This window comes from Protomyctophum parallelum (assembly GCF_964188405.1).
Source record: "Protomyctophum parallelum genome assembly, chromosome: 13".
NCBI classification, from domain to species: Eukaryota; Metazoa; Chordata; class Actinopteri; order Myctophiformes; family Myctophidae; genus Protomyctophum; species Protomyctophum parallelum.
In genome coordinates this window covers 19,066,225-19,082,678 of record NC_139708.1, presented here as the reverse complement: position 1 = coordinate 19,082,678, position 16,454 = coordinate 19,066,225, and the positions used below count along the sequence as shown (strand labels likewise).

Sequence of the window (16,454 nt, the reverse complement as noted above, 5' to 3'; positions counted from 1 at the left end):
GACATCTGCTTGAAAGACTGTCAACGTCAATGTCGGCAGACTGTAAACAATAAGCCATGACTGACTCTCTGGAGGTTCTTTGAGAGGATAATATGCGGATAATGGCCTGGCCTACTTATCTCCAGAGGGAATAACAGAGGCTAGCAGTTGAGCGTTGTTTGAAATGGTACAGATACACCAGTACCGAACATGCTATCAGCTCCGTGAGTCATTCTGCAACAAAACCCACTTTTAGACTGCTTAATGATTCAACCATCTCTAATAAGTGCTGACCGAGTGTTTCTGTGTGTCGCCAAGAGAATGACAGAGAAGCGCGATTTAGCGTTTATTAGAGAAGTTGCTAAGAGAAGAAGTCTAAGAGAAGCAGAGGGGTGCTTTTGATGGTGTTTGTCCCCTCTAACATTATTGTTGGTTGAAAGTATAGCTCAATGGGCGCTGGGCCTGGGTGCATGCCAGCCTATATGCTATAGCTCCCACTCAGGAGCTATGATTGGGGAGCCAAAGATGACATTTGGTCAGACTTATAGGAAACACAGAGTACAATTGTGAGGCTCAAACTGTGGACAGAATTGCCTGGATAAAAGCATTCTCCATTTACACGGAGGCTTTCATCTGATCGCATTCAGCACAAACAATCTATCCATGGCAAAGAGTTGATTTCCCCAAATAATTCTATATAGAATAGGGCCTATAGGAGGTCAACAGTTTACAAACTTAGTTCAACCACTTAAACCCTCTTTAGTAAAAATGTACTTGACCAGGGTCGGCTCTGTAAATAAGCTGACCATCAGGGACCTCAATAATCATCCATAGAACCATGAATATCATGCAGAAAGTTAGAAACCATATGCATAATACGGTATGGGTAAGTAATGTGGAGTTTGCATTATGCTGCGTCTTTGCACCATCCCTCAGGCCATTCTCCTCGTGATGAACAGCGAGCGCGCGTTCATCACGTGCATTTTCAGGCCTGTTCACTTCTGCTGAGAAAGCAGTAAAGTTGCCATGCCCAGTGGAACACTCCCAGCCTGTGGCGGGTTCTGCCACTCACCATGAACTAAACTAAACTAAATACATTTACTCAATTACTGTACATAAGTACAATTTTGAGGTATTTGTACGTTACTTGAGTATTTCCAATTTCCAATACTTTTACTTCTACTCCACTGCATCTCGGAGGAAAAAGTTGTACCTTTACTCCACTGCATTTATTTGAAAACATTAGTTACTAGTTACTTTTATTATTACAAAACATGCATTAACCACATCAGCTCTATATACATTTCGGCCATTTGAAAATAGCTGATCTACAAGTTTACAGTGCGTCGCGAGGTTGTAGTTCTGCTATACTCACATTTGAAAACTTGAAATGGGACATTCTGCATAGTGAGTACTTTCTACTTTTGTACATTATACCAAACTTTTACTCAAGTACATAAACGTAAAAGGACAGCTTTTACTTGTAATGGAGTATTTCTACATTGCAGTATTTATACTTAAAATATTTGAGTACTTTTTTCCACGACTACTGAAAATAGTCAACTCACAGCAACTAGATGGATAGTTTGTGTGTGTGTGTGTGTGTGTGTGTGTGTGTGTGTGTGTGTGTGTGTGTGTGTGTGTGTGTGTGTGTGTGGATGTTGGTATAGGATTACTTTAACTTACTTGCTATCAAGAAATTGTTTGACATCAATTGACTGTAATTGTATAACCCAATAGATTATTATTATTATTTTCAACTAAAGTGAATTGACTGAAGGTGAAAGTACAATAATAATAACTTTTAATGTGCTTCTTATTCAGACAAAGATTCAGATTCAGGTTCATGAATCTGTTCTGATCAACACGAAAGATCAGCAGTGCCCTCTACTGGTAGAACAAAACTTGAATCACTTTTCCACCACTATACAGTCTGGTGGGTAATGAACAACAGTGAAACCCCCGACCCTAGAACTACAGACAGCACAGCAGTCTGCATTATAGGCAACACTTTCACGAGCAGATCTAAGTTAAAGGACCACTTCACCACTTTTCAACCTATCTTCATTATAATAGCTCCTCACTAATTGAAAGAATGGCGCAATTTTTTTCTACTTTTGTCTGTGTCTCATAGGAGGGCTGTGGGCAGTTCAGAAACCGTCCTCCAGTGACATCATCGATGGGGAATACAAGCTAATAGAAACTGCAGGCTTTCTAGTCCTGAAAAGTTGCAATGCGAAAATGGAAGCCATCGTTCTCACGATAATGAAAATCTAAACATTTTTGTAAAAAAATCTTGTTTAAAAAGATATCTGCCTAATGATGATGTCACTGGAGGTGGAGGACGGTTTCTAAACTGCCCACAGCCCTCCTATGAGACACAGACTGAGTAGAAAAAATCATGCCATTTTATCATGATTATTAGTGAGGACCTGTTGTATGAAGATAGGTTGAAAAGTGAAGTGGTCCTTTAAGTGCAATTTACAATTACAATGATGTATTTAGCAGACACTCTACCAGACTATACAAGTGCGAGATCAGAGTGAGGATGCAGCCTAGTGAGCAAACAGAGTACACAAGTAGAGAGAACAGTGTACACACAGTGCCTCAAAGTAGACCACTTTACCAGTGTAAAGTAACTACCGCAAGTACGCTTAAGATTTTGAGGCATTTGTACTTTACTTGAATAACTCAAATTTCCAATACATTTACTTATACTCCACTATATCTCAGAGGCAAATATTGTACTTTTACTCTACATTTATTTGAAAATTACAGCTTTTGATCATAGCCATAGCCGTCATCACAAATGTGATGAGGTCAGCACATTTGGGTGGCTATGGGTGAATTTAGCCCAAGGAGTGTTTTTCGTGCAAAATGAATGCTTGGAATGGGTTCAGATTCAGAAACACACCTCACTCTGCTCCTTAAGCATAATGAAACTTTTAAAATGTTGCCTTATAGATTGTTAATGGTACCCCAACTTTCAGCAGCTGTCACAAGGGAGTTGGCTGGGAACAAATTGAGAGGTGATAGTAGACACCTTTATGAACACATTTCTGTAGAAAGCTAGTGGTAAGCAGCTTTTGTTTTTGGAGATTTGCCACACATTTCGTTAACTTTCCCTAACTGCTGCTACAAATTAGCAACATGATTCACCCACAATTGTAACCACAAAGGTTATGCTTGCTGACTAAAACCCTTCAGTGTGTTATCTACATGATTATACAACAGAGAACGTCAGGGAGTTCCAATTTCTCCAAATTCCTCTCCCCTCCCTCACATTTTGCGGGTCAGCATTTTTCTCTCTCCTCGGCACGCACGCACGCGTGTAATTCCTCCCATAGAGGTTTCAAAAAGTATTTATTTAAAGACATTTAAGCCTCGGACAAAGCCAACAGCCGAGTTGACAAATCATGACAATAAAAACATTTTTGGTGCCGAACAAATAATTACAAAGAAGAAAAAATGGCAGGGTACAACACTTACTTTTAGCGTTATTCTTCTTTTTAATTATTTGTTCGGTGGGGGGCGGGACTGCGACGCTCTATACCCATTTATTTGAAATATGCAAATGTCATGATGATGGTCTTGATAGTTTGGGCAATTTGGCTCTAACGGGGTTAAAAGTCAATCCTTCAGAAAATGAACAGTTCATGGTTACCCAAAAGTACCCGCAGATACCAGTAATTAAAGTAAACAGAAAGTTAGTCATTCATTTGAAACAAACCGTGTCGTGAATGACGTGATTCGGAAATGGACCTCTGGAACTAACCTTATCCTGCAGGGTAAGATAAATAAACCAAATATTCTATCTCCCCACCCAATGTTAATGCCCTTACTAAGGTCAACATGAACTCTCTAACTGCTTTGCCCAGAGGCGGTGGGTGTTTTATTTATGTATGTATGTACAGTATGTAATATGTATGTATTTATTTATTCATTCATTCAATCTGATAACACAGGAGATACAAGGTGGCAAGTGAAAAGGCGATTGATTATTGCTGTATTTCCCTACAGCAATAAAGGCATAGCCTATTATGTTGCACCAGTGGTTCGCAAACTTCTAAACCCGTGACCCAAAAGAGAAACTGAATGCCTCCCTGGGACCCAAACCAGTGAAAATAGCAGATCTACAAGACTGGTTATTTTCACCAGTACTTATAATCATATATTTTGGAATTTCTTTGATTTTCCTTTTGTTTCTTCATGAAATGACTGGGAAAAATGCCAACTCAGTGTATGAGGAGCACGGGTTGAAGCCGTGCGGTAAGTACTGGGAGCTGATGGTAGGTGTTGCGCCTCACCCATAGACTGTAAAAAATATGGACAAAGCGTTCCCCGGGTCTAACATGGATGTAAAATGAAGCCTGTAATTCCTTGCACTGTAAGTCGCCATATTTCTAGATCCGTTTGGGCCCAACTGGCCATTGGCTGGCTCCGTTTGGGCCCAGCTGGCCATTGGCTGGCCCAGACAACGAGGCGGGACTTCCCCCCTTACTCTTCGTTGGTTTTTATTTTGACTGAACGGGGGGTGGCTCCCGTTCATAGACTGTAACGGTAGCCACGCCCCTCAGAACATACGTGACTTTATGGTCATTTCTTTAAATAAATGGGACCATAATTTTCCAAAAAGAATATTATAACATTAGAAATTAGACATTAAACTAGTGACTGGAAGCAGAAAGTATTCATGACCATGTTTATTAAGGTAATACTAGGTGAAGTTGGGCCCAAATACATGGACCTCTATGGAGCGATGGTTTTTTTTGGGCCCAATGACAGCGCCACAACACCATTATATGAACTTTCAGGAAGTTCCGATTTCCTTAGTGGCTTCACGAAATATCTGTCTGACTGCCCCCCTGGCTCCACCTCAGCATTACGGGGATAGACTCCCACACCCTGGCTGGCTGATACCGACAATAAGCCTCTCTGAGTTACTGACTATGGGAAAAATAATTTAATTTGTTTTTAATTCATGAAAAATCTTGCTTTTTTGGGAATGTTTTATGAAAAATGTTTTATTGTAACAAAAAAATGTATTAACCAAAACCCATAAAAATGTGTCCGTGACCCGCAAATGGGTCCCGAGTCCCGACCCACTGTTTGGGAACCAGTGTGTTAGTTACACAGTCTGTCAGTGTAATGTCCTTCACTATTATACTGTATATACTGTATCACCCCCTTCCTTCCTACTGTAGGAGTCCTTTGTAAACCAAATTATGTGGTTTTGTTCCCATGCAGGTCCAGAGCAATGAGTTCACCATCTTATCTATTTGCCAGTACAGTAAACTGCACTCTGTGGCACTCTGTGGCCCTGGCTTTGGTAAACAGCAAAGGCCATCTAACTAAACATGTTCACTTGTTGCCTCGTTTAGTACAGAATGTGTAGAGACTACATTAAGAACAATACACGCTCAGACATCTAACGGCAATCCTCCAGCTTAACCAGGTAAGCTAAGGGAACATTTACATCTGTGTTTTACTTTAGGCCCAATCACATCATCCCGATAACTAGGTTATGGGCAATTTAACAATACACTTTTTTGCTTGATGACATGCTACTTGAGACTGTCACTAAGAGAAAATAAAGTCTCACTTATTTTGTAAATGTGTTAAACGAACCCATTTAAACTGGGAAACATCCTTGTCATTTTAGATTTTAGGAACAAGAAGCATATTACTAAGCAGAGGAAAATAAACGAACAAGGATTCCATGCTGCGATGCGTTGTGGGCTTGTACTGTACATATTATTATTTTCTGTGTGACCCATTCCAGGCACGCAAATCATTTTAAATCACGTCCTAAGATTTTTGCTCACAGCACGTCACTGTGCCGCACTGCGAGCTTGCACATCAGCTATCTTTTAAACATTTTTTTATCTTGAAAGTGTGAGAACTACTGATTTAGAAGGCATTTGTAGAATCGTCCTCAGGTCTTATTAGTGGGTTAAGAGAATATCGCTTATAATATTGCATGCAATTTAACACACAAACAAACAAACAAACAACAAAATCCATGTGGACGTTAACGGGTTAACTGTACAAATCCAGTGGGTGTAAGAGTGTTGTAGGGTTTGCCAGGGTCTCTGTTCTGCATACAAACAATTTGCACAGAGGTTAGTCATTCAGTATTTCACCTAACGCCTGCAACCTCGAATCAAGATCAACAAGCTTGAAGGTGAGAGGAACACAAGCATAGCGTAGGCACTATATAGTCTGTAACATAATTAACATTTAGAGTGGTACACACAACTAAAGTGATCCCATTACATAAGGTTGCTGTCAAGTGGAATGTTCAAAACCAAAAACGGTTACTTTTCAGGACGTAGAAAAATTTATTAAAAATAAATAACCTGTGTTCGGACAGACGGATGGATAAAATGTAGTTAATTTAGGCGCAAGCTGTTGTTAATACTGTTCTTTTCATTCGTTTAAAAATATATAAAACCCACCGACTGAGTGACAGACTGACCACATTCGACCTAGCGTCCATAATTATTTTGGGCATGTCCTTATAAGTGAAAAACTTTAGAAAGGTTTCGATCGTTGACTTTTGTTACTTTAGCATAAAATGGGGAATTAATTTATGTTGTTATTATTATTATTGTTTTTCAAGATAGCAAATTTCTGCCTAACAGCGACAATATAGTACCGTATATCTGCTCTCTTGTCACCTAATCTGACCATGTTGTGTACATACTGAGTGTGCATGTTTCTGAGGCTTAACGCAGCACGCACTGATTGTGTCCACAGCTGGTATGCAGGCCTTGGTGCTGCTGGTGGTGGGGTGGGTGCTGGGAACGTCGCTGGTGCTGCCGGACCCCGACACGGCAGGGGGCGTGGAGAAGACCAGCGTCGAGGAGACGGTCCCGTGTTCGCCCGGGTGCGCGTGTCTCCCCGACGACTACAGCCTGGAACTCAACGTGTACTGCAGCGCGCGCAACCTCACGCAGGTCCCCCCCGACCTCCCGCCCGCCACGCACTCTCTCTGGCTCGACGGCAACCTGTTCACCTCGCTCCCGGCCGGCTCTTTCAAGGATCTCACCAACCTGGATTTTCTGCAACTGCAGAGTGGCCAGCTGGCGACGCTCGACCCCCAGGTGTTCAGGTCGCTCGCATCGCTCGCTCACATTCACCTGCAGCGGAATCGCCTGCGGTCGCTGCCGGGGACGATCTTCCAGAATACGCCCAACCTGGCCTCCCTCAGTCTCCAGAACAACCAGCTCTCTCGCATCGAGGAGAGGCTGTTCGCGGGCCTCTCGCACATGTGGCAGCTCAACCTGGGATGGAACTCGCTGACGGTGTTGCCCGAGACCGCGTTCCACGACCTGGTGGAGCTGCGGGAGCTGTTCCTGGCGGGGAACAGGCTGGCGTACCTGCAGCCACAGCTCTTCCAAAGTCTCACCGAGCTGAAGGAGCTGGATCTAACGGGAAATTACATCAAGGTGATCAAAGCGAACGTCTTTGTGAAACTGCTGAAGCTGAAAAAGCTCTACCTGGCCCAGAACCAGATCATGACGGTGGTGCCCAGAGCCTTCGTAGGCATGAGGTCCCTGCAATGGCTGGACCTCACAAACAACCGGCTGACCAGCCTCCACGACGAGACCTTCCTGGGGCTCCATAGCCTCAACGTGCTGCGCCTCTCCAACAACTCCATCACCGGGCTCCGGCCCAGGACCTTCCGGGACCTGCAGTACCTGGAGGAGTTACGGCTGAGCTACAACAGGATCCGCTCTCTGGGGGAGAGGATCTTTGAGGGGCTGGGCCACCTGGGCAATCTGGAGTTGGAGCACAACCAGGTGCAGGAGGCACAAGCAGGCAGCTTTACTGGCCTCTCTCACGTGGCCGTCATCAACCTGTCTGGAAGCTGCTTCCACAGCCTGCCAGACCACGTGTTCAGAGGCTTGTCAAAGCTGCACAGCCTTCACCTGGACAGAGGCTGCTTAACCAAGGTCACAACTCAAGCTTTCACTGGACTCTCTGGACTGCGTCGGCTTTTCCTGCAACACAACAATATCTCCATAGTGGAACGCCAGAGCTTTGTTGACCTGGTAGGCCTGCTGGGGCTAGATATGAGTTTCAACAAGCTGGAGACCGTTCCGTCCCACACATTCTATGGTCTTAAGAATCTGGAATATTTGCTACTGTCTGGCAATGTTTTCCAACAATTCTTGCCAAACGGCACAAAACAGCTATTGCCTAAGCTGCGCTATCTTGACCTAAGAAACAATGCTTTGACGAGCATAGTCCCTGATTTCTCAGAAACTCTGGAAAAACTTTTGCTGACAGGGAATCAGTGGCAATGTGATTGCAATGCTCTTCCACTCAGACTGTACAGCTTGAGAAAGCCATTGGTGATACCCCGGCAAGTGGAAACTCACGCGGAGGGCGAGGAGCCCGACACGACTGTCACCATCTACAATAACATTACATGTGCCAGCCCACCCAGCCTGGACGGCCTCGACCTACGGGATGTTGCCAACCAACATGTCCTGTGTCGTTGACATTTATTTTGTTTATTTCTTATGTGCAACATAGCAGGATGCCAGGTTTAAAGTTTAAAGTAATCTACTTTGGAACTGTAACATTTATGTACAGATTAGACAAGATAAGAGTATCGTTTAGTGTAGGTTCTGATTTACTCACTATTAAGGTGTGCAATATGATTCTGGGTTTTCATATGATGGGCCTTTAACAAACAATAAAATACAATCTAATAACTGACAGAAGATTCCACTTTCTGACACTGCATTTTCTTTGATTATGTTTGCCTGTGTTCAAGTTATATTTTTACAATGAACCATAATATGCAACCATACTATATGTGTAAACTGTATGTTTTGGAGCTCCTTTGCAAACTGTACATTCATGTGAAAATTAAATACATCATAGAAACAATAACTTCAGTGTATGTTTTAAGCCTTTGTGTATTGTTGTAACACCATTTAAAATCCTGATACTGGGACCACATGAAGAAAATGGCATAATTTCAGACATTTAAATTGATACTGAACAAGTCCTTTAGTTTAATGTGGAGCGCCACTGTATAATATTAAACACACTATTTTTGGGGGATTTAAGAAGACATTTGTAGAATCTGGTAACCCATTCAGGATGGGAACCCCTTTTGGTGTTTTAAACATTATGTTATACTTTAGCTAATGTGGCACAAAGCTTTGAATATATATTCTTTCAGAACGTTTTAACTCAAATCTTTGCTTGTCATGATTTAGAAGACAATAGACATTTGTAGAATCTGGTCTCGGGTCTTAATGGCTAAAACCAACAATAGCAACGCCTAATTAGTTTTTCCACTGGTGACTCACAGAAGGAGCTCCAATGCTCCTCGTCCAAATAATCAATTTAAGCAATGCCTAATAGTTTTTTAAGCAAAGTAGCATTTCATTGTCCATCTGGTTAAGCACAAACACTTATAGGTAATCCATCTCATAAATAAAACGGCACCTCAGAGTGCCATCAAGGCCCGATATTCACTTTCAAAACATGCATTGCGTTACTATGGCAACAGAGGATGGATGCCACTGGGAATTCTGCAGGTACTGAAAGCTTTCCACTTGCTACTGATGATGATGATATGGACCTGAATCCTTGGACAGAAGGTCCCCACTCCCCAGTAAGTTAAACATGTCTACTTTTCTGCGCAAGCATTATGTTTGTTTGATTGATTGATTGATTGATTGAAAAGTGTATTCACAGTATGTAGAATGGGTACATGATGAAACCATAAAAGTACTAAGACTTGTTTACATCAGTGTACTCCATTTTCAATTCATCAGAATATTTAAAGACGTACTGTACAAATATATGAAAAAAAAATTATATAGAAATATAATAATAATATATAGAAAAAAAAGTGGTGGGGGAGTTTCGAATTGCAGCCATGGTGCTCTCTGAGAGCGGTTTTGAAGCAGTCTAGGGATTCACATTTCTTAATGGCTGTTGGTAGGGCGTTCCACAATTTAGTGGCATAATTAATTTAATCCCATGTTTGAGCCGAATATGGGTTGCACGTGGTTAGTTGAACTCCCTCTGGTGTTGTGAGTGTGGACTTCGTTGACATTAAGTGAGTATTTTGACAGGTACATGGATATCTTGGTGGTGTAGTGAATCTTGTACACCAGACCCATTGCAAGTTGCTGTGCTCTGTTATAGGGGATTCACACTGAGACGGACTGAATCCGTTTAATTGGAACCGTTTCCGAATACGGTTGCCTGGTCCCCGATGGCCATGATTCACATTGCCCGAGATTCAACAGCGCACCCGGGTACACTTGCATAACACACTTTAATTCTCCTGATGACGGTGTGCTTGATGGCTGGCGCGCCCGGACACTGACCATCAACTGTGCGACATTGTCTGAAATAAATCCAGACACACTGAATTGCATTGCCTCTTTGGCTTTTTGCCGTTATACTACTTCACTGTCAGCCTGCCTGCTATTCACTGTGTCAGTCAGTTCTGTGCTCCAGTGTATTAGTTTGCTATGGATTCTACTTTAGCATTATTATTATTATTATTTTGTTTTACTTTGGAAACTGTGCCAAGCAAAGCCCAAGAGCCACGTGTAGTCCGCAGAATAAGATCAGCGCGCACTGCGGTGCTGCGTGTATACAACAGGAGAAGGGCGGCGTTGAGAAATGCGCTGGTGTTACGCGTCGTGCAGCGGCTGTGTTTTTTTTTGTTGACGCTTGGCTCGTCGACTAGAGATAATGTCACGTTCTTTAAAAAAAAACAGTCCACTTCCTTCTTTAGGTACACATGCATTCACATTGGAACGATCCGTATCTGAATACACTTCAACGGTCCAGAGACCCGCCCCCCCATGCGGTCCCGGGGACGGTTGGGCGATCCGCTCCCGGGAACGGTACGCATCATTCACACTACCACAACATCTGCCGAGTGGTCCCGAGTGCGCACCCGGGACCATAGTGTGAATCCCCTATTAGCAACCCTAAACCATTCCAGCTTATCAAAATGGGCAGAGGTGAGGTGGGTTCTAGGAGTAAGGCCAAGTAGTAGCCTGACCAGTTTGTTTTGGGAAGTCTGGAGCCTTGTTTTAAGGGCCTTTTAGGTGCTGTGGTTTGTCACAAAATCAAGGAAGGAATGGACTGACTGCAGTTTAATTCCAAACCCTGCTCTAAGCCCACACACAGTCTCAAAACCAACAATATGAACCTACTATCGCATCCACAACGTCTACTCACTGTGTGTCTCTGTTCAGAGCTGGAGTCTGGGATCGGTAGTGTTCTGGCCAAACTCCTGCGCACCGCTCAGCCGAGTGCATGGTAGTCCTGGACAAAAACAAGGCTGCACCCCTGCCTGGCATCTGTTGAAAAGGTCACCTGCGGGTTTCCATTTTAGTATTAACCGTAACCAACCACTTGAACCCCAGCATCCTGTTCTGGGAGGATTAGCCAAAAGTACCAAATCTATAAGCTCACAAACGTGTGGGTTTATTTAGATATTAGCTATTTTTGGAGAAGAGTGGGTTTATTTAGATATTAGCTATTTTTGGATAAGAGATTTGGTGTAGAGGGGGAAAGCAGTCAACTCAGGTCAAAAAAAGTATAAAATGCTTTTTAGCTCAAATCTCAAACTTTACTTTGTATGAGTAAATGGGTGTTGATTGACATGACATAAAATAAAGGACCCTTTTAATAGTAATTTGGAACATTGAGTGTATATTTATGTGACTCAGTGAGCTTTGTCAACAGCGCTGTGGAATAACACAGAACAGTTTGTTTTGTGTGGCACAGGGACCAAGCTGTGATGATAAACAGTGTTCTGTGTGTGTTTATAACAGACAGAGTCCATGCTGTGATGATAAACAGTGTTCTGTCTGTGCCAGCCAGACAAAGTGCCTGCTGGAGCAGCTGATGGGGTTAGGCTGCCACCTGGTGGCATGGAGGATGTGTGCACTACTAGAGGAGAACCAGAGGCAACACAATGCTGAAACTACACAGATACTGTACTCTTAGTCTAGGACCTGTAAGATATGTATGCACTTCATTTAGGAGAGAATATCTCAACTGTTCTTGGCAAATAAGACCCCCATATGACCCCCCCACGAACAACAATACCCGAAAACATAGCTCTATCTTCTAAACTGTTGGAGCTACAGATGTTCTGAGGTGCTCAAAATGTTGAGAATACTCATGTTTGATTATTCAATAGACCATTGAATGCACACGGTGGTCATCTTGCCATTAAGTTACTGGCAGGGTGGCAACTAGCCACAATTTGCCATACAAAATGTAGGAATCAACCAAAACACCAGAATAAGCCCTGGATGTCAAGAGGACTGCAAAATGCCAGCAAAAAAAAGAATAATTTATATAGAGAATTCATAAAATACAGAACCAGTACCAATACTATAATATAGAGTTAGAAAAAAATATAAACAATGGGCACGTGGAAAATATTAAACAATTTGATTAGGAAGAGAACTAATAATAACAACTATGTGGATTACTTTATGGAGAATGAAATGACCATTTCCAATATGAATAAGGTGGTTGATGGCTTTAATAACTTTTTTGTGAATGTAGGACCAAATTTGGCAAAAGAAATAAACCCTCCACAAGGGGGTGTGGGTGTGGAACAAAATGATATAGATAGAAACCCAGCTACAATTTTCTTAACAGGTACAGATAAAAATGTAATTAGTAGTTAATAAGTTCAAAAATAAAATCTCCTATGACTGCAATGACATTGACATGACACTCATAAAAAGAGTTATAACCGCTTTTGCAGAACCATTAACATATATATGTAATCTATAATTTGTGACTGGTTCTTTTCCTAACCAAATGAAAATAGCAAAGGTAATTCCCATTTACAAAGCAGGAGACAAACATATATACACTAACTACAGGCCAGTGTCCTTGTTGCCACAATTTTCAAAAATCCTTGAAAAACTATTTGATGCAAGGCTAGGTGGCTTCCTAGAAAAACACCAGTTACTGACAGACAGTCAATATGGTTTTCGAGCAAAACGATCCACATCGATGGCACTAATTGATTTAATAGAGGAACTAACAAGTTCAGTTGATAATAACAATTATGGATGGAGAGATATGGTGTTAGAGGGGTAGGTTTAAACTGGTTAAAAAGTTACATCACAAATAGACAACAGTATGTACAGATGGGTGAGTATAAATCAAACTGTTCACATATCACGTGTGGAGTGCCGCAGGGCTCAATACTAGGACCGAAATTATTCATATTATATATTAATGATATATGTAAGACATCCAGTATCATGAAATGTGTTATCTTTGCCGATGACACCAATATATTTTGCTCTGGAAAAGACATTCAGCAGCTGCTGGAGGTGGTAAAATTGAATTGGACAAATTAAAGGTATGGTTTGATCAAAATAAATTATCACTTAATCTGAAAAAAACTAAATATATGGTCTTTGGCAAACAAAAAACATTGATGAACACAAACATTGAGGTAAAAATTGATAATATCATACTAGAAAGAGTTTTTGATAATCTGTTTTTAGGAGTAATAATAGATCATAAGTTCTCTTGGAAACCCCACATTAATTATATCCGGTCTAAATTAGCGAGATAGCATTTCTGTAGACGTAGATAGCATTTGATACAGACTTATAGCATGTTATGTAGACAGCACTATAATTGCATTGTATGTAGTCATAGTACATAAGTATAGCATAGTAGTATAGATGTATAGTTTCATCATATAGATATTCCACTGTTACTTTCTTAGCTTACGCATGTTTCATGATAAATGTTCTTATGTGATGTATTCCCATGCTTTTTTGTTCTTGCTTAATGTAAGTCGCTCTGGATTAAGAGCGTCTGCTAAATGCCTAAATTGTAAATTGTAAATTGGTGTCATGGGCAAAACAAGAAATGTCCTTGAGTCTAAATCACTATACACCCACTATTGCACCCTTAGAACACCATATCTCACCTACTGTGTGGAAGTGTGGGGTAACACATACAAAAGCAACCTTCAGCCAATATATTTACTGCAGAAAAAAGCAATAAGAATAGTCAATAAAGTAAATTACTATGAACACACAAATCCACTGTTTCTAAATTCACAAACATTAAAGTTTTTTGATTTAGTTGATTTTAAAACAGCACAATTATTAATTAAAGCAAGACATAATCTGCTTCCTGGAAATATCCAAAAAAGGTTTAGGGATAGGGATGGGAGGTATGAGCTGAGAGGGGAACTAAACTTCAAACAAATAAGTGTTGAAACAACCTTAAAGAGCATGTGTGTTTCTATTCATGGAGTTAAGCTGTGGAACAGCTTATCTGAGCCAATAAAGCAAAGCAACAACCTAAAACAATTTAAAAAGAGGCTCAAACAGGAATTATTGCATAAATATAACCTGGAATGAGTGGGGAGCTGAGCTATGTTTATGCCATATAGTGTTGGACTTAGTATAACATTGTAGCTTCTGTTTTTTTGGTTTTTTGTCTTTTTTTTCCTCCTTGTTTTTGTTTTTTTCTCGTTGTCTGTTTTTCTGTTTTTGCTTTTGGTTTGTTTAATTTTCTATTCTTCTATAAATGACATTTGTTTGTTTTGTTTATATGTTGTTTGTTATGCATATCTTCAACAGTATTTTGGAATACGTTGAGATAAGGATAGGCACTAATAAGCTTTAAGCTTCTGCCTATGCCTTTTCAATCACAAAAGAAAAAGTAAACTGTTTTTGTGTAATGTCTCCCTCTCTGAAAGATCGAAATAAACTATTCATTCATTCATTCAAACTAAAAGGCGAGTGCGCTCCCGGACCGAATGCACCCTAAAGGACACTGGTTGGTTCCCAAACCTTTCAGATCGAGACCCAAAAGAGAGATCAGACGTTTGCGTATGCAAACTAGTGGAAATAACAGAGCTACAAGCACACAAGCTTGTAAATGAGCAATTTTAATTACTTCTTAATGATTGTTTATTTATTTATGGAATTTCTTAGATTAGTTTGTTTTAAACTATACAAAAACAACTTTGAAATATATTATTATATTTTAATGTAGAAAAATAAATTTTCGATTTTACTCAAATCGTGAACCAAAACAATTGGTCCGACTAAATACCTCAATATCAATATTGTAACATGGTATTGATGTTATACAATTAATCCTAATTAAATAAGAATAGCATAAAAACCTGATCTGCACTAATACACAGTATTCAACCACCCTCATGTTAGAACTATGATCTAAAACACGGTATATTCAACCACCCTCATGTTAGAACTATGATCTAAAACACGGTATTCAACCACCCTCATGTTAGAACTATGATCTAAAACACGGTATTCAACCACCCTCATGTTAGAACTATGATCTAAAACAGTGCTTCTCAAACTTTATTTGAAGGCCCACCATAAACAAGTGTACGAATGGAACCAAATAGATGTGTCCATTCAGTTCCATTTGTACACACTTGGAACAGCCTCAATGACCCGTGAGGGTCCACGAACCCCACTTTGAGAAAGAGCACTAGTTTTGAAAAATACAATAAAAATCACACCTGTGTGAACCGAGTGGTGCAATTCCCCCCTCTCTCTCTCTCTCTCAGCACTACCCCTCTGTCTGTTTCTGGCACCCCCTACTGGTATTAATAAATGCACGCAAGCAGCATTACCCCACACAGACATTGCTGGCCATTGCTGGTTTCACGCATGCGCACACCACTCGTGCTCATGGATACAAACGGACATTCCTGGTTGTAGGAGTGGTTGCACCACTCAAAAACATACTCTACAGTCTACATTATTGTCTCCACCAGCCGAAGGCATGGGGAGAGTATGTTTTGCACTCCGTCCGTCCGTCCGTGTGTCCGTGTGTCCGTCCGTGACCAGCTAATCTCAGCCACCGTTAACCCGGTCGATGCCAAATTTTGCACACACACTCCCTGGATGCCAACCATGAACCTCTGCCCCAAACTTTCCAGAACGGCCTGTTATAGCGCCACCAGGAGGCCACTTTGTGCAAAACTAGTTTTTGCACAGTACACCTACAGATTTTGTCCAAACATCACGCAAATTGGTACACAGTCTCTCTAGAGCCATTCAACGAAACGGGTCTTTCAGATTTATCAGACTCCATCCTGATTGCTTAAGATTGGCTTCCAAAGTTCACAGGAGTGCTCAGTTTCAAACAAAATGCTGCAAATCATGAACACATCGCGAGATTTCCGTGAAATTGTGCACCCACATTCCCACTAGGCCGAGGACGAAATGCCACATGAACAATTTCAACTCAGCCTCAAGGTGGCGCTATAACTGGCCCAAAAGTGTTTTTACCTCTAACTGCACGGATCTGTGGATAACTTTCTATGCCAACTCCCTAGAGGCCAAGGAAAAACCTTTGCCTGGAATTCTTCACATCTGCTCATCCTGGTGGAGACCTGTGCCCAGTAGGGCACTTTTTCTAGTTTTCTTGTGCATTTGATT

At 41.2% G+C, this 16,454-nt stretch overlaps 1 protein-coding gene across 1 annotated transcript; it reads left to right on the top strand.

Moving 5' to 3' along the window:
• Positions 1-6,743: 6,743 nt before the first annotated feature.
• Positions 6,744-8,489, top strand: igfals (insulin-like growth factor binding protein, acid labile subunit; the record flags this gene model as incomplete). Its single annotated transcript, XM_083778991.1, has 1 exon — positions 6,744-8,489. One exon carries the CDS (start codon positions 6,744-6,746, stop codon positions 8,487-8,489), a length of 1,746 nt encoding a protein of 581 aa, XP_083635117.1.
• Positions 8,490-16,454: the final 7,965 nt, after the last annotated feature.